At 51.1% G+C, this 18,924-nt stretch overlaps 3 protein-coding genes across 3 annotated transcripts in view; 2 read left to right on the top strand and 1 right to left on the bottom strand.

Annotated features, from left to right (window-relative positions):
- Nucleotides 1–1,493, top strand: part of LOC132380595 (SLIT-ROBO Rho GTPase-activating protein 3-like) — a 90,406-nt gene extending 88,913 nt beyond the window's left edge. Inside the window, exon 24 of the mRNA XM_059949516.1 lies at nucleotides 627–1,493. Coding sequence (XP_059805499.1) covers nucleotides 627–887 — 261 coding nt within the window. The 3' untranslated portion in view covers nucleotides 888–1,493. The remainder of the gene's footprint in view (nucleotides 1–626) is intronic.
- Nucleotides 1,494–7,465: 5,972 nt separating this feature from the next.
- LOC132380593 (caveolin-1-like) lies at nucleotides 7,466–17,661 on the bottom strand. The gene is made up of 2 exons (XM_059949514.1): nucleotides 17,487–17,661; nucleotides 7,466–9,383 (listed from the first exon to the last, which is right to left on the bottom strand). Exons 1-2 carry the CDS (start codon nucleotides 17,592–17,594, stop codon nucleotides 9,042–9,044), a joined length of 450 nt encoding a protein of 149 aa, XP_059805497.1. The 5' UTR covers nucleotides 17,595–17,661; the 3' UTR covers nucleotides 7,466–9,041.
- Nucleotides 10,957–11,693, top strand: LOC132380594 (small nuclear ribonucleoprotein-associated protein B'-like; the record flags this gene model as incomplete). Its single annotated transcript, XM_059949515.1, has 1 exon — nucleotides 10,957–11,693. A coding segment is annotated over one exon (624 nt), but the record flags the coding sequence as incomplete, so codon positions are not given.
- Nucleotides 17,662–18,924: the final 1,263 nt, after the last annotated feature.

Genomic DNA, 18,924 nt, shown 5'->3' with positions numbered 1-18,924 from the left:
AGAACGGCACTCCCTCTTCACCGCCCCTCCCACAGCACGGCACTCCCTCCTCACCGCCCCTCCCACAGCACGGCACTCCCACCTCACTACCCCTCCCACAGTACAGCACTCCTTCCTCACTACCCCTCCCACAGTACAGCACTCTGTCTTTACTACCCATGCTACAGCATAGCACTCCTTCCTCACTACCCCTCCCACAGTACGGCACTCCTTCCTCACTACCCCTCCCACAGTACAGCACTCCTTCCTCACTACCCCTCCCACAGTACAGCACTCCTTCCTCACTACCCCTCCCACAGTACAGCACTCTGTCTTTACTACCCGTGCTACAGCACAGCACTCCTTCCTCACTACCCCTCCCACAGTACGGCACTCCTTCCTCACTACCCCTCCCACAGTACAGCACTCCTTCCTCACTACCCCTCCCACAGTACAGCACTCCTTCCTCACTACCCCTCCCACAATACAGCACTCCTTCCTCACTACCCCTCCCACAGTACAGCACTCACTCCTCACCACCCCTCCCACAGCACGGCACTCCCTCCTCACCGCCCTTTCCGTAGCACAGCCCCCTTTGCCAGGCAGTACGAATGCTGACACAGGAATGCTGTCATTCCTTTCTGCAGGAATTCATAAAGAACATGGACAATGTTTTCCGTGAGCTGCTGCAACAGAAGCGAGCCAAGTCAACCTCAGAGGTGGCCGGGGAACCGGGAGCTCCCTCTGCCGTGCAGCTGGGCCTGCGGAGAAGTAGCAGCGGGGCGATGGAGAAGTCTCCCCAGAAACAGGGTACCCCCTCCAAATCCGGAATGAAAGCCAGGGCGGCCGCGCTCTTCAAACCCAGCAGCGGGGCATCTGCGGACAGCGCCTCCAAGGTAAACTCCTGAGGGCTGTGGCGATGGGTGGTCCCAAAGAGCTCACTAACCCTTGCCTCTGCGCCAGACATCAAGGGCTACAACACCATCCTGCCTCGCATCTCAATTGTGCTTGCTGTGGCTGTGTGTCACCTGCTGTTCAGTTCAATCGGATTGCAGCTGACCTCTTCCCTCTGTGCTAACCTCTTCATGGCGCACCTCCCGGTTCTGACCCACTGCTTTTGGATGGCTAAATTCGAGTGCTCACCGCCCTTCTAAGTGAAGCAACCTCTCCTCACGAGCAACCAAGCCCTGTGCCTGATACCATGTCCACCGGTTCCAGAATGTATGATCTGGGGGCAGAATGCTCCTCTGCAACAACGAGAATGAGAAACCCCTCTCATTCTCCCCTAAACTAGGGAGAGTCACAGCCTGGTCTGCTTAACCTCTCCTCGCTGGACAAAGGAATTGACCCAGTGATCCCTCTGTCATATTATCTCAAGGGGACATCAACACCCAGTATTCGGAGTGTGGTCTTGCCAAGGCTCTGTTTAATCAGAGCAAGATGTCTCAACTCTTGTACTCAAGTTTTTTTTGCAATAAAGGCCAGAATCGGAATCAGTCATGTTTATTATCACTGACACATCGTGGAATTGGTTGTTTTGCAGCAGCAGTACTGTGAAAGGTGAAAATTACTGTGGTACGAGAAGAATTATATATATATATAAATAGTGAATTAAGTGAGGTAGTGTTCGTCGTCCAATCAGAAATCTGATGGTGGAGGGGGAGAAGCTGTTCTGAAAATGTTGAGTGTCTCTCTTCAGGTAGTAATGAAAAGAAGGCATGTCTTGGGTGGTGAGGGTTCTTGCGACCTTCTTGAAGCATTGCCTTTTGAAGATGTCCTCTATGCTGGGGAGAGTTGTGCCCACGATGGAGCTGGCTGAGTCTACAATCCTCTGAAGCTTTTTCTACTCCTGGGCATTGGCGCCTCCACACAAGAAAACGATACAACCAGTCAGAATGCTCTCCATGGTACAGATGTAGAAATTTGCAAGAGTCTTTGGTCACATACCAACTCTCCTCAGACTACTAATGAAAACCAGCCTTCTTTGTGACTGCATAAATTTGTATATTTCAGGTCTTGGGATCTGTTCTCATTTATTTCTCCCGTGCCAGATCTTTACAAAGGACTGAGAGATACAAGAGGCCGCAGATGCTGGAATCTGGACAATGAACAATCTGCTAGAGGAACTCAGCAGATCAAGCAGCACCTGTAGGGCAGGGGGAGCGGTAGAAATTGTCAACATTTCAAGGGTTTGTACCCAAAATGTCAACAATTCCTCCCCTCTCACAGCTGCCACTCGACCTGCTGAGATCTTCCAGTAGATCGTTGCTTCACTGACGCCAGTTTCTGCCCATCTGTCCCTTTCACACTGGACCTCTGGGAGGCTCCTGCTTAGTTTGTGAGGCAGACGTGTAAGATTTATTTGATTTAGAGATACAGGTCCTTCTGGATCAAGGACTCCAATTACTCTCATGTGGCCAATTAACCGATGTCTTTGGGATGTGGAGGGAACTGGAGCATCTAGTGGAAACTGACACAGTCACAAGGAAAATGTACAAACAGCAACGGGATTCGAACTCAGGCTGCTGGCATTGTACTGGTGATTGTCCATCCTGTCCAAACCCGTGCAGGAGTGTTTTTAAAGTCATTGTGCTTGCGCAGTTCCACGCTCCTGACCTCGGTATGAACAAGTGTCACAAGCTGTCATCTTCCATGACATCTTGTCTGCCCTTCACTCTCCACAAAATGTTGTAGTGCCACCTTCCCAGCTGTTGGATCTCACTGTCGATCTCATGCGGCCCGTTTGCTGGAGCTGACTTGGCATGCTAGGACAGGCATGTCCCTATCTTAGTGTAGTACGAGGCTGCTGGCTACCCTCACCTAATTTAGCCTACCTGTCGAAGTGGGGTGTATGGGATGCCCAGGGAGGGGTAGCACCTCTGGTGAACGGGCGTGTCGTGTCATTTCTGGGACAGCTCACTCACCTTTGGTCCCCACCGGACACTCAGCTCTCACCTGAGGCTCCAGGTAGCTGTTTGCATGCAACAGTGGCCGCGCCCTGGTAAACTGCTGGCATTGTAATAGTACCGTGCTGTCCCTAATTCCTCTGGCACCCCCAGTAAACTCAGTATGGGATGGGCCAACCCCTTTATGTTTTCACATTCCTAAAGAATATTCTAATGTTTTCACTTCAAGTACCCTGATTCTTCTCCCGCTTTCCTTCAAGTCACAGTATTAGAGCAGTCATGCATGGATACAGGCCTTCCGGCTCAACTAGCCCATGCTGACCATAGAGTCCACCCAGCTAGTTCCAGTTTCTTTCATTCAGCTCACATCAGGACAGCACAGTACTTTACAGGACCAGTTCCTGCTGCTGTCTGCAAGGAGTTTCTCTGTTCTCCCTGTAACTGCACGGGCTTCCTTTGGGTGCTCCCACAGTCCAAAGTCATACTGGTTGGTAGGTTAATTGGTCATTGTAAATTGTCCCGTGATCAGGCTCGGTTTAAATTGAGGGCCTACGCCACCTTTATCTCAATAAATAACTCCCTCCAAGGCCTGCCCCTCCATGCCTTATCCAAGTGCTTCTTAAATGCCTCAACCACTTCCTCTGGCAGCTCGTTTCATCCTTTCACCACCCTCTGGGTGAAGAGGTTGCCTTCTTGTCCCTTTTGAATCTTTCTCCTCTCACCCTAAACCATGCCCCCTCCCTTTTTAGTCTCCTCTGCTACCCTGGGGAAAAGACTGTTACCGTCCATGCCTCTCATAATTTTACACCTCTGAAGAAGAAAGATCCAGCCTGGCCAGTTTCCCCATATAACTCAGGTCCTAAGTCCTGGAAACATTCTCAAAACTCTCCTGAGAATCCTTTTCAATTTGACCATACTTGTATCACTGTGACCAAAACTATGCACAGTGCTCACTAACAACTAACAATGTCCCTACCCCTGACTGATGAAGGCCTGTGATGCCACTTCCAATGAGCTGTGCCCGTGTACCTAAATCCCTCTGTTTATTGCGGTGATGTGTACCAAGGTGCAATGAAAACCTTGACTCGCACATTGCCCTTTACAGATCAGTTCTGGGAAATATCCATCCTGGAATTCTTTCCAGTTTAACCAGGACTTTTCTGTAATCAGGCACCCGAAACTGTACATTCTGAGACATAACCAGTCCATAAGACACAGGAGCAGAATTAGGCCTTTCAGCCCATTGAGTCTGCTCCACCATTATTTACTGCTCTGTATGGATTATTACCATAACTTTCCTTCGATCAGTACATATCTCACTTCTCTCATTGGCCACTGTGGAGCCAAAGTCAGATCGAAGCACATTTATTATCAAAGAGTGTATACTACATACAGCCCTGAGATTTGTCTTCTTATAGGCAGCCACTACACAAAGAAACCCAGTAGGATCCATTTTAAAAAAAAGACCGCCAACACCCAACATGTAGAAAGAAAAACAAATTGTGTAACAAAAGTGGGCAAACATCTGAAGTTCACAGAAATGAGTCCGCAGCCGTGAGTTCAGCACAGAGACAAGTAAACCTCATGGAGCATCGAGCTGAACCAGCCCATCTGGCCCAGTGCTTAAATTGCCTGTTCCTCACTCTTGGATACAAGCCCTGCCACTTCTCCAGTTTAGAGCTGCATAGTTAGCATAATGCTTTTACAGCGCCAGCAACCTGGGTTCATTTCCCAACACTGTCTGTAAGAAGTTTCCCCATTCTTCCAGTGGCTGCATGCATTTCCACCAGGTGCTCCAGGTTCCTTCCACATCCCCAAGATGTTCAGGTTAACAGGTTAATTGGTCATGAGGGTGCAATTGGGTGGCGTTGTCTCGTTGGGCCAGAAGGGTGTTACCACATTGTATCTCTTAATAAAATAAATAAAAAATAAAATTCCTGTGTGTTAAGGTGAGACATGTAATTCATAGCCCGAAATTAGTTCTTCTATGTTAGCCACTCGTTGACAGTTTCCAGCGCCGGCTCGTCTCTTTGTGACTTTATCCAAGTTTATGGTCCCAGGTTGAATTCGGTCACTGTAAATCTCGGGATAAAATTCTATCACTTGACGAACAGGGACCCTTCCTCCCTGTGCCATCACATCATTCCTCACTCCACTGTGCTCCCTCCTCCCTCACTTACTCCATCCTCACCTTCCCCACCTTCTATCCCTCCTTACGCTCTCTCTGCACACATTCTCACAAAAACAAAAGAAATATCGGGGCAGGAGTAAGGCCACGGTTTCTCAAGCCTGCCCTGCCATCCAATACACCCATCTCAACTCTCCCCATTCCAGTTCCCCACAAGCTCTCAGTTTGTCTACACCACCTTGAGGCCCTTTGTTGGTCTGTGTCCCAGCTGTCTACGTGATGCGTAAGCCAGAGCAGTATGATATGTGGAGCAAGCAATGCCCATGCAGCAAGCTCCCCCTCTCCATGCAGCTGATGAACAACAGAGGCCGATACAGGTTGGCACCAAAAGCATTGCCAGTCAGCCTTGGGGATTTTTCCTCAGGGTTTACTCCCGAAGCCTTCCCCATGAGTGGGTATAGCTGCAGGCAGCGAAAGTTTGAGATCCGATGAGCTGCCAATCACGGCTGACAATCCCCATCGGCCTGAAGTGACTGATACCCCTTCTCCTGTCGGTTAGATCATGACATAAGAGGAGAATTAGGCCATTCAGCCCTCCATGACTGCTCCGCCATTCCATCATGGCTGATTTATTATCATCCCTCTCAACAGCATTCATAAGAACATAAGAAATAGGAGCAGGAGTAGGCCATCCAGCCCATCAAGCCCGCTCTGCCATTCAATAAGATCATGGCTGATCTGTCCGTAAACTCAGATCCATCTACCTGCCTTTTCCCCGTAACCCTTATGGTGAAAACCTATCTGTTTCTTAAATATATTTAGTAAGGAAGCCTCAATTACTTCCCTGGGCAGAGAATTTCACATATTCACCACTCTCAGGGAAAAATTTCTCCTCATCTCTGTCCTAAATCTTCTCCCCTGAATCTTCAGGCAATGTCCCTGCCTTCTCCCTGTAACCTTTGACATCCTTATGAACAAGAACCTATCAATTTCAGATTTAAATATACCCAATGACTTGGCTTCCACAGCTGGCTGAGGCAATGAATTCCACAGATTCTCCACCCTCTGGCTAAAGAAATTATTCTTCTTAAAGGGATGTCCTTCTAGTCTGAGCCTGTGCCCTCTGTTCTTAGACTTACTTACTATTGGAAAATCTCTTCCGTTCACCCTATTGAGGTCTTTCTAGGTTTCAAAGAGATGTACCCCTGTCCCCCAGCCTTGTTCTTCTAAACGCCATTGTGTACAGGTCCGGACCATCAAATGCTCCTCATTTCTGGCACCATTCTCGTAAACCAGTAATGGACCCTGTCCATTACTGGCACATCTTTTAGAGAAGGGGCCCAAAACTGCTCACAATACACCAAGTGTGGTTTGAGCAATGCCTCAACATTATATCCTTGTTTTTATGTTCTCGTCCTCTGATTCACCATCAATAACTCACTCTGAGACGTAAAGGCGAGATATCGGCTTTTATTGACTGGAAGAAGGAATCAGCAGTGAGTGACCACCATACTACATCCTGGAGACTGAGAGGCCGGGCTCAGGCCTTGATCGCCTTTATACTGGGGTCTGTGGGAGGAGCCACAGGAGCAGTCAGCAGGGGGCGTGTCCAGACAGGCACACGAAGTTCACCACATCCTCTCGAAAGACAAGTGCTCTGGCCTCCACCCTCTCTCACGTGGCAGAGAAATCTCTCCGTGCACTGGTGTTAAATGACCAGTCCCTCATTGCATAGTCTGTGACGGTCTCATTGGTGAAAGTATATTCTCTCACTCTCTTCCTCACTCCCATTCCTTTCCTGCTCCCTCTTTCATATTAAGCTCTATCACTGCCCCCCACAATATTCTTAGCCTCACACATTTGCCCTAAATTCTCCCTACCACCCAGAAATTGACACCATACATGCCCAGATTGTGGAACTTGGGTACAGCATCCTTGTGTCTCTGAAAAAGCCCAGAACACACTTCCTTCCCCCCCCCCCCCCCCCGGCACTGTCAATGTGCTTCAGTCATGTCTCTGCCCCAGTACAGGCTCTGCAAATGATCTTGTGAGAGATCTTAGACCAACCTGCCTGCCTGCTGTATCGAGGCAGAACATCACTCCCCCTTTCCAATCCAGCCCCAACACAGTCCAATTCACATCCCATGTTCCATTCACACTCATATTCAACACTCAAACCTCCCTCATGGAGACGCTGATTCACTACACATCCCTCGCACTCCGCACACCTCACTGTGACACCGACACACCCCACACCCCTCACTGTAACACTGACACACCCCGCACCCCTCACTGTGACACCGACACTCCCCACACCCCTCACTGTGACACCAACACTCCCCACACCCCTCACTGTGACACTGATACACCCCACACCCCTCACTGTAACACCACCACACCCCTCACTGTGACACTGATACACCCCACACCCCTCACTGTAACACCACCACACCCCTCACTGACACTGACACCCCACACCCCTCACTGTAACACCGACACTCCCCACATCCCTCACCGTGACTTTGATAAAACCCACAATTCTGACCATTGTTCCTTGTGATCTCTTGTCCTTGATATGACATCAAGATGCAGCGATTGAGTTTAATATAATCATCAAGTCTTTACTCTTAATGAGTTTTAAATGCAAAACGTTTTCAGTGTGTAAGATTGTTAATGTGTTATTTGAAGTGTTGATGGTTCTTTAGTGAGAACTAATGAGATAGACTGAGAAGGACAGAGAGACACCGGTCAGTGTACCAATCTCCCCCTGAGAGAGGGACTGAGACACCGGTCAGTGTACAAATCTCCCTCAGAGAGAGAGGGACTGTGACACCGGTCAGTGTACAGATCTCCTCCTGAGAGAGAGGGACTGAGAGACACCGGTCAGTGTACAGATCTCCCTCTGAGAGAGAGGGACTGTGACACCAGTCAGTGTACAGATCTCCCCGTGAGAGAGAGGGACTGTGACACTGGTCAGTGTACAGATCTCCTCCTGAGAGAGAGGGACTGAGAGACACCGGTCAGTGTACAGATCTCCCCCTGAGAGAGAGGGGCTGTGACACCGGTCAGTGTACAGATCTCCTCCTGAGAGAGAGGGACTGAGAGACACCGGTCAGTTGACAGATCTCCCTCTGAGAGAGGGACTGAGAGACACTGGTCAGTGTACAGATCTCCCCCTGAGAAAGAGGGACTGAGAGACATCGGTCAGTGTACAGATCTCCCTCTGAGAGAGAGGGACTGAGAGACACTGGTCAGTGTACAGATCTGTTCCTGAGAGAGTGGAACTGAGAGACACGGGTCAGTGTACAGATCTCCCCCTGAGAGAGAGGGACTGAGAGACACTGGTCAGTGTACAGATCTGTTCCTGAGAGAGAGGGACTGAGAGACACCGGTCAGTTGACAGATCTCCATCTGAGAGAGGGACTGAGAGGGACTGAGAGGATTATGCTGCTGAGAGACACCAGTGAAGAGGGGTAGGGAAAGGGTTGGAGCAGGAGGTGAGGATTGGAAAGGTAGTGGTGTGGAGGGGAAGGGAGGGGTGAAGAGGTGGTAGGGATGGATGGGGAGGTGGGGTATTGAGTGGGAGGGGATTAAAGGGCAAGTGAGAGGTGTGGAGGGAGTGGTGAAGGGGTGGAGAGAGAATTGGAGAGTGAGGAGGTCTGTGTGTGAGATTGGAGGGAGAGGGGAGAGACGGTGGTTGAGGGATGTGGATGGTTAGAGGAGGGTTGTGGGGAATTAAAGGGGAGGGGGAGGAGTTTGGAGAAGAGTGGCAGGTGTGGAGAAGAGTGGCAGGTGTGGAGAATTGGTGAGACAGGGGAATGATGGAGTTAGGGAGAGGGATGCAAGGAGGAGGAAAAGGTGGGGAGGGGAGGGGGAATGGGGAAGAGAGAGGGAGCTGGGGAATGGAGAGGTTTGGAGGGAGAGGGAGTGGTGACTGGGAAGGATATTGGAAGGAGGGTGAGGGTGGCAACCTGAGGAGGAGGAGGAAGAATGATGTCGGAAGCCCTGGATAAGGCGGGTGGTCTGCGCTAGCTCTCCTTCCTGAGGGCCAGACGGACACTGAGCAGCAATCCTCCAGCAGCATGGGAGAGCGGGTCGCAGACAGCACGCAGGCAGGCCGGTAGCGTGCTGGCGAGGCAGTACAGCTCGATCAGGGCACAGCGCAGGCAGGGCACGGCCGCCCACACCTGCCAGAAGGAGGCACAGGCGTACAGGAAGCCCCAGAGGACGGCCATCGGCACTCCAAATATGGCGGTCATCAGCCGGTAACACCAGTACTCGGAGACCGTGAAGGTGGTGTGGGTGAGGCGCCACACTGGTGACACGCTGTGGTATCCCTCGGGCTCGGCCACCACCTCCTCGAACTCTACCTGCGAGGAGAAGAGAGAGAAAGAGCATGGTAAACAGTGTCTTCACACACAGGGGGCACCAGACTCTCCAACCCATCCTGGAAGGGTCACACACAGACACACCAACACAACACACCTGCTCATACCAACACAATACACCCGCTCATAATTACAGAACACACACCAACACAACACACCTGCTCATACCAACACAACACACACCAACACAACACACCCGCTCATACCAACACAACACACCCGCTCATAATTACAGAACACACACCAACACAACACACCCGCTCATACCAACAGAACACACCCGCTCATAATTACAGAACACACACCAACACAACACACCCGCTCATACCAACACAACACACCCGCTCATAATTACAGAGCACACACACACCCACTCATACCAACAGAACACACACACACACCAACACAACAGACCCACTCATTCCAAAACAACACACACTCACACCAACACAACACACTATGGTGAACTACATATACCTGTCTGGACACGCCCCCTGCTGACTGCTCCTGTGGCTCCTCCCACAGACCCCTGTATAAAGGCGATTGAGGTCTGAGCCCGGCTTCTCAGTCTCCAGGATGTAGTATGGTGGTCACTCACTGCTTGTTCCTTCTTCCAATCAATAAAAGCCGATATCTCGCCTTCACGTCTCAGAGTGAGTTATTGATGGTGCATCACACACCCGCTCATAATTACAGAACACTCACACACAAGCAAACAACAGAACACACCCACTCATTCCAAACCAACACACACTCACACCAACACAACACACATACACACCAATAAAACACACCCGCTCATACCGACACAACACACACAGTACGGGGTCCCTCTCTGCCGTGTGTCTGTGACACCATGCTCCTCTGTCTTTGCAGAGCTTGAAAAGTCATTTAGTGCTGCTCCCACTGGGAGTTAGTTGACCACAGCCGGAGTGATGTTCTGCTGAGAAACTTAACATTTGTGGCTTTCAATCACACTCCCCTTCCCTCCTCCCCATACTTCTCTTACACTTTCAAGGCAGGTCGCATCTATCTCATCTATGTGGAGGGATCAGTTTCTCTCTTATCAAGGTATGCAGAGGTCAGAGTAAAGCTCCCTCCACACCGTCCCATCACACACTACTGGGGTCAGACACAGAGTGAAACTCCCTCCACACCGTCCCATCACACAATCCCAGGGTCAGACACAGAGTGAAGCTCCCTCCACACCGTCCCGTCACACACTCCCAGGGTCAGACACAGAGTGAAACTCCCTCCACACTGTCCCATCACACACTCCCGGGGTCAGACACAGAGTGAAGCTCCCTCCATACCGTCCCATCACACACTCCCGGGGTCAGACACAGAGTGAATCTCCCTCCACACCGTCCCATCACGCACTCCCGGGGTCAGACACAGAGTGAATCTCCCTCCACGCTGTCCCATCACACACTCCCGGGGTCAGACACAGAGTGAATCTCCCTCCACACCGTCCCGTCACACACTCCCAGGGTCAGACACAGAGTGAATCTCCCTCCACACCGTCCCATCACACACTCCTGGGGTCAGACACAGAGTGAAGCTCCCTCCACACCGTCCCATCACACACTCCCGGGGTCAGACACAGAGTGAATCTCCCTCCACACCGTCCCGTCACACACTCCCAGGGTCAGACACAGGGTGGGTTCTTGAACTGGTCTTGCTACGTGGTGAAACATTGGTTTCCATGACAGTGGAAGGACCTCCCCCAAAAGATACTGGAATTGCTCGTGTGCCCCTTGCTGGTGCAGCCGGAGGTCCTGGTATTGGTCGAGCAGCAGGTCGTGGTGTCCCTGCTGGAGCACCAATGCCACAGGCTCCAGCTGGGTTGGCAGGTCCTGTCCGAGGAGTAGGAGGACCATCTCAGCAGGTGATGACACCCCAAGCACGTGGGACAGTTGCAGCAGCTGCAGTTACATCCAGCATTGCAGCAGCACCTCAGCAATATGGTCCAGGCCGTGGAGGCCCCCCACCATTGGGCCGAGGAGCGCCACCACCAGGTACGATGGGCCCTCCCCCTGGTATGCGGCCGCCTATGGGACCACCTATGGGAATGCCTCCTGGCCGAGGAGCACCAATGGGAATGCCACCAGGAATGAGACCACCACCGCCAGGAATGAGAGGTCCTCCACCACCCAGTATGCGCCCACCAAGGCCGTGATAATGAAACGAGGAAGATACCAGGGTTAATAAATTATATCCATCTACGTGGGAACTTTTTGAAGAGGAGATATCCTGAGCAAAGACTTTTCAGATTATGCTGCTTTGACAGCTGCCTATTGCAATACAATTGTTACATTTTCTGGGACTTTTTATAAGTAGAATGGCAAAACTGTTGCCCGGTTGGAATTCGTTTGATTTGTATTGTAATATTTACACTTTATTAAAATGTTTGAGAAAAAAAACGGGTCAGACACAGAGTGAATCTCCCTCCACACCGTCCCATCACACACTCCCGGGGTCAGACACAGAGTGAATCTCCCTCCACACCGTCCCATCACACACTCCTGGGGTCAGACACAGACTGAAACTCCCTCCACACCGTCCCATCACACACTCCCGGGGTCAGACACAGACTGAAACTCCCTCCACACCGTCCCATCACACACTCCCAGGGTCAGACACAGAGTGAATCTCCCTCCACACCGTCCCATCACACACTCCCGGGGTCAGACACAGAGTGAAGCTCCCTCCACACTGTCCCATCACACACTCCCGGGGTCAGACACAGAGTGAATCTCCCTCCACACCGTCCCATTACACACTCCCGGGGTCAGACACAGAGTGAAGCTCCCTCCACCGTCCCATCACACACTCCCGGGGTCAGACACAGAGTGAATCTCCCTCCACACCATCCCATCACACACTCCCGGGGTCAGGCACAGAGTGAATCTCCCTCCACACCATCCCATCACACACTCCCGGGGTCAGGCACAGATTGAAGATCCCTCCACACCGTCCCATCACACACTCCTGGAGTCAGACACAGAGTGAATCTCCCTCCACACCATCCCATCACACACTACTGGGGTCAGACACAGAGTGAAACTCCCTCCACACTGTCCCATCACACACTCCCAGGGTCAGACACAAAGTGAAGCTCCCTCCACTCAGTCCCATCACACACTCCCAGGGTCAGACACAGAGTGAAGCTCCCTCCACACCGTCCCATCACATACTCCCGGGGTCAGACACAGAGTGAATCTCCCTCCATACCGGCCCATCACACACTCCCAGGGTCAGACACAGAGTGAATCTCCCTCCACACCGTCCCATCACACACTCCCGGGGTCAGACACGGAGTGAATCTCCCTCCACTCAGTCCCATCACACACTCCCAGGGTCAGACACAGAGTGAATCTCCCTCCACTCCGTCCCATCACACACTCCCGGGGTCAGACACAGAGTGAATCTCCCTCTACACCCTCCCATCACACATTCCCGGAGTCAGATACAGAGTGAATCTCCCTCCACAACGTCCCATCGCACACTCCCGGCGTCAGACACAGAGTGAAGCTCCCTCTACGCCATCTCATCAATCACTTGCAGGGTACCATGTGGATTCTTTGAGTTCCCTGAATGGAATGGAGCAGGGTGGGATATGGAAGGGTGAGAGAATGGGATAAGTATGCCACTTTGGATACTGCTGTGGGAGGGGCCGGGGGGGGGGGTTACCTACTGCTGCAGCAAACTGGTCTCAGGCACTGAGTATGGTGCTGTAGCTCAGAAGAGAAGGGGAGAGAAATGGAGTGTAGTCATGATCGGGGATTCCATTCCTAGAGGAGCAGGAATTGAATGTGAAAGACGTATGTTGCCACCCAGATGCCGGGGTCAGATTGGGTCCACTACATTCTAATAGGGGAGGGTGAACAGCCGGAAGTTGTGGTACATATTGGCACCAATGGCCTCGGTAGAAAAGCAGACGAGGTCCTGCAGAGAGAATATAGGGACAAGGGTAGAAAGCAGGACCTCAAGGCTAGTCGTCTCTGGATATCTGCTTATGCCACATGCCAGTGAGGGTAAGAGTAGGGTGATTTGGCAGGTGAAAGTGTGACTGAGGAATCGGTGCAGGGGGCAGATTTCTGGATCATCGGGATCTCTCCCGGGGAAGGTACGACTTGTACAAAAGGAATGGGTTACACCTGGACCACTCACCTTGCAGGCAGGTTTGCTGGAACTGTTGCAGAGGGTTTGAATTAGTTTGGCAGGGGGATGGGAACCAGAGTTAATGCAGTTTGTAGTGAGACTGTGAGGAAGGACAGTCAGTGAGATGTGCTGCAGTGGAACAGGGTGGCAAAATCGAAAAGGGTGACAAATACAGGACTGAAGGTGTTATATTGGAATGCATGCAGTATACGGAAATGATGTTGTAGCACAGTTAGAAACTGGAGGATACGCTGTGGGCAGTACTGGGTCAGTGGTGAACGAAGATCATAGTCAGGACATTAAGCATACACATTTGTATTGAAAGGACAGGCAGGTGGGCAGATGGGCTCTATTGGTAAAAAGAATGAAATCAAATCCTTACAAGGAAGTGACAAAGGATCAGAAGATGTGGAGTCCTCGTGGGTAGAGTTGAGGAACTGCAAGGGTAAAAAGACCCTGAAGGGTTATATACAGGCCTCTGAACAGCAACCAGGATGTGAACTACAAATTACAGTGGGAGAAAGAAAAAGCATTTAAAGAAAGGGTAATTCTGGCAGATTTCAATGTGCAGGTAGATTGGGAAAATCAGATTGGTTCTGGATCCCAAGAGAGGGAATTTGTAGAATTCCTACGAGATTGCTTTTTAAAACGGCTAATGGTTGAGCCAACAAGGGAAGAGGCAATTTTGGATTAGGTGTTGTGTAATGCACCAGATTTGATAAGGGTGTTTAAGGTAAAGAACCCTTAGGAGACAGTGATCATAATATGATAGAATTCACTCTGCAGCTTGAGAGGGAGAAGTTAAAATCAGATGTATCAGTATTACAGCGGAGTTAAGGCATGAGAGAGGTGCTGACCAAAGCTGATTGGAAAAGAACATTAGCAGGGATGACAGCAGAGACGCAACGGCTGAAGTTTCAGGGAGAAATTCAGAAGCCGCAGGGTAGATACATCCCTAAGATGAAGAAACAGTCTGAAAGCAGGACGAGGTAACCAGGGCTGACGAAGGAAGGCCAAGACCGCATAAAAGCAAATGAGGGGGAAAAAATTAGTGGGAAGTTAGAGGATTGGGAAGATTTTAAAAACCAACAGATGGCAACTAAAAAAAGCCGTAAGGAGGGAAAAGATGAAATATGAAGGTTAGCTAGCCAATAATTTAAAAGACGATACCAAAAGTTTTTTCTCAGAGATATAAAGAGTGAAAAGGGGTTAAGACTGGATATCAGACCACTGGAAAATGATGGTGGAGTGGTGATAATGAGGGACAAAGAAATGATGGATGAATTGTGAAGTATTTTGTGTCAGTCGTCACTGTGGAAATCACCTGCAGTATGTCAGAGATTTGAGAGTGTCAGCGGGCAGGAGTGTGGTTGCTATTACTAAGGAGAAGGTGCCTGTGAAGCTGAAAGGTCTGAAGGCAAAGAAGTTACTTGGGCCAGGTGGACTGCACCCCAGGCTTCTGAGAAAGGTGACTGAAGAGACTGTGGGTTGTAGAGTAATGATCTTTCAAAAAGCACCAGATTCTGGAGAATTGCAAATGTCACTCCACTCTTTAAGAAGGGAGTGAGGCAGAAGGAAATATAAGCCAGTTAGCCTGACTTGGGAAGATGTCGGAATCCAGTATTCAGGATGAGTCTCAGGGTACTTGGAGGCAGATGATAAAACAGGCCGCAGTCCGCACGGATTCCTCAAGGGAAAATCTTGGCTGACAAATCTGTTGGAATTCTTTGAGGAAATAAGCAGGATAGACAAAGGAGAATCAGTGGATGTTGTGTACCTGGATTTTCAGAGGGCCTTTGACAAAGTGCCACACATGTGGCTGCTAACCAAGATTAGAACCCAGGGTATTAGAGTAAGGACATTAGCATGAATAAAGCAGTGTCTGATAGGCAGGAGGAAGAGCCAGAATAAAGGGGGACCTTTTCTGGTTATCTGTCAGTGACAGGTTGTATTCCAGAGGGGTCTGTTTTGGGATTGCTTCTTTCACGATGATTTGGATGACGGAATTGATGGCCTTGTGGCCAAGTTTCCGGATGATAGGTGGAGGGCAGGTAATGTTGAGGAAGCAGAGTAAGTGACAGATGGAAGATAATGTTGGGTCATGAACTTTGGTAGAAGGAAGAATGGCATGGATTATTTTTTAAATGGGTAGAAAATTCAAAATTCAGAGGTGCAAAAGGACTTGAATTCCTTGGATTCCCTGAAGGTTAACTTGCAGGCTGAGTCTGGGAGTTAAATGAAATGTTAGCTTTTATTTTGAGAAAACCAGAATATGAAAGCAAGGATGTAATGTTGAAACTTTATAAAGCACTGGTGACGACTGACTTGGAGTGTAGTGAGCAGCTTTGGGCCCTTGTCAAAGAAAAGGTATGCTAACATTGGAGTAGGTTCACAAGCATGATTAAAGGGTTAATGTATCAGCAGCGTTTGGTGGCTGTGGGCCAGATGCTTCCTCAGCTGGGGAGTCTAGGACCAGTGGGCACAGCCTCAGAATCCCTTTAGAACAGAAATGAGGAGGAATTTCTTTAGCCAGAGGGGGGTGAATCTGGAATTCATCACCACAGACAGCTGTTGGGTATATTTAAAGCAGAGTTTGATAGATTCTTGTTCATAAGGGTATCAAAGGTTACAGGGAGAAGGTAGGAGATAATAAATAAGACCATAATATATAGGAGCAGAATTAGGCCATTTGGCCCATCGAGTCTGCTCTGCCATTTCATCATGGCTGTTCCAAATTTCCTCTCAGTCCCAATCTCCTGCCTTCCCCCCTTGCCCCCTATCCCTTCATGCCCTGAATCAATCAACCTCTGCCTTAAATATACATAAAGTCTTGGCCTCCACAGCTACCAGTGGCAATGAATTCTACAAATTCATTATTCTTTGGCTAGAGAAATCCCTTCTCATCTCCGTTCTAAATGGAGGCTTTTCTGAGGCTGTGTCCTCTGGTCAGGCTCCCCCACCATCCACTCTACCAAGGCCTTTAACAATTCGATAGGTTTCATTTAGGTCACCCCTCATTCCTCTGAATTCCAGTGATTACAGGTCCAGAGCCATCAAATGCTCTTCATATGACAAGCCGTTTAATCCTGGAATCATTTCCTTGAACCTCTTTTGACCCCTCCCCAGTTTCAGCAAATCCTTTCTAAGGGGCCCAAAACTGCTCACAATACTCCAAATGAGGCCTCAGCAGTGCTCGATGTCAGCCATTACGGGACAGTGGAGTCGACTCAATGGACCGAATGGCATAATTCTGCTACAATGTCTTATGGGTGGGGGTCAACAGAACTTGCTCTAAAAGAAGCCAGCATTTACTAAAAGTAAAGGTCTGGGTTACGATTGCAGCTGAAATATTTAAGAATAAACTTTTTCACTCAGTAAGTAGTGGGAATGTGGAAGGGGTTGCCAGCAGAAGTGGTGGGTACAGTTTCAATTGTAATGTTTAGAAAAGTTTGGATAGTTACATGTGTGGGAGGGGTAAGGAAGGCACCAGGCAGAAAACAAGGCCAACATGGACTAACAGACACAAAAACCACTGAAGGAAGTCAGCAAGTCAGGCAGCATCTCGGGAGCTGGCATTTCAGGTCCCGGCCTGATGAAGGGACTTGGCCCGAAAACGCCGAAGGTGTATTCCCCTCCATAGACTCCCGACCTGCTGAGTTCCTCCAGTGTTTTCTGTCAGTTTATAAATTCCATCATGGACTAGTCGGGCCAAAGGGCCTGCTCCTGTGCAGTCGTGCCCTGTGACTACAACAGCTTCACCCTTCACTGTTACGACCCCCTCATTCCCCCCACCTCATCCAGCCTTACATTTGAGTCTGCAGAGATGAGCCCGATATATATGTATTTCAGGCCAGCCAGATGCGGCCTAAATATAGAACGAGACCCGGTTCACGGCCTGCCTGTCGCACTGCTGAGACTTACTTTAACGATTTCATCGTTCAGGTGTTTGGGGTCTCTCTTCACCAAGTCGATCTCTTTGGTGTGGGTGTCAGCATGGGGGGCTTCCTTCCTCTCTACCTCCTCAGCCATGCTCCCAGCTGCTGGGCACCTGCCTCCCTTGGGCTCAGTGAGACTGGCCGGTCAGCACAGCCAGAGATCGCTCCCTGCCCCGTCAGCAGCCTCGCCAAGAGTCCTGGGACGCTTTGTAACCTGACGTCTGTGGTGGAGGGAGGGGGGGAGAGAGAGAGAGAGAGGCAGGGACAGAGCGCTGCTCCCTCCTCACCGCCCCTCCCACAGCACAGCAGTTCCTCAGAGTGGAGTGCTCCCTCCTCACAGCGGAGTGCTCCCTCCTCACTGCCCCCCCTCCTCACAGCGGAGTGCTCCCTCCTCACCGCAGAGTGCTCCCTCCTCACCGCCCCTCCCACAGCACCGCAGTTCCTCATAGTGGTGCTCCCTCCTCACAGCAGAGTGCTCCCTCCTCACCGCCCCTCCCTCCTCACAGCAGTGCTCCCTCCTCACTGCCCCTCCCTCCTCACAGCAGAGTGCTCCCTCCTCACCGCAGAGTGCTCCCTCCTCACCGCCCCTCCCACAGCACAGCAGTTCCTCATAGTGGTGCTCCCTCCTCACAGCGGAGTGCTCCCTCCTCACCGCAGAGTGCTCCCTCCTCACCGCCCCTCCCACAGCACAGCAGTTCCTCATAGTGGTGCTCCCTCCTCACAGCAGAGTGCTCCCTCCTCACCGCCCCTCCCACAGCACAGCAGTTCCTCATAGTGGTGCTCCCTCCTCACAGCAGAGTGCTCCCTCCTCACCGCCCCTCCCTCCTCACAGCAGTGCTCCCTCCTCACCGCCCCTCCCTCCTCACAGTGGAGTGCTCCCTCCTCACAGCAGAGTGCTCCCTCCTCACAGCAGAGTGCTCCCTCCTCACAGCGGAGTGCTCCCTCATAGTGGAGTGCTCCCTCCTCACAGCAGAGTGCTCCCCTCTCACCGCCCCTCCCACAGCACAGCAGAGTGCTCCCTCCTCACCGCCCCTCCCTCCTCACAGCGGAGTGCTCCCTCCTCACCGCCCCTCCCACAGCACCGCAGTGCTCCCTCCTCACCGCCCCTCCCACAGCACAGCAGTTCCTCATAGTGGTGCTCCCTCCTCACAGCAGAGTGCTCCCTCCTCACCGCCCCTCCCTCCTCACAGCAGTGCTCCCTCCTCACCGCCCCTCCCTCCTCACAGTGGAGTGCTCCCTCCTCACCGCCCCTCCCTCCTCACAGCAGAGTGCTCCCTCCTCACAGCGGAGTGCTCCCTCATAGTGGAGTGCTCCCTCCTCACAGCAGAGTGCTCCCCTCTCACCGCCCCTCCCACAGCACAGCAGAGTGCTCCCTCCTCACCGCCCCTCCCTCCTCACAGCGGAGTGCTCCCTCCTCACCGCCC

This window comes from Hypanus sabinus, chromosome 24 (genome assembly GCF_030144855.1).
Source record: "Hypanus sabinus isolate sHypSab1 chromosome 24, sHypSab1.hap1, whole genome shotgun sequence".
NCBI classification, from domain to species: domain Eukaryota; kingdom Metazoa; phylum Chordata; class Chondrichthyes; order Myliobatiformes; family Dasyatidae; genus Hypanus; species Hypanus sabinus.
The sequence above is the reverse complement of the archived record's forward strand: the minus strand, read 5'-3'. Positions and strand labels throughout refer to the sequence as shown.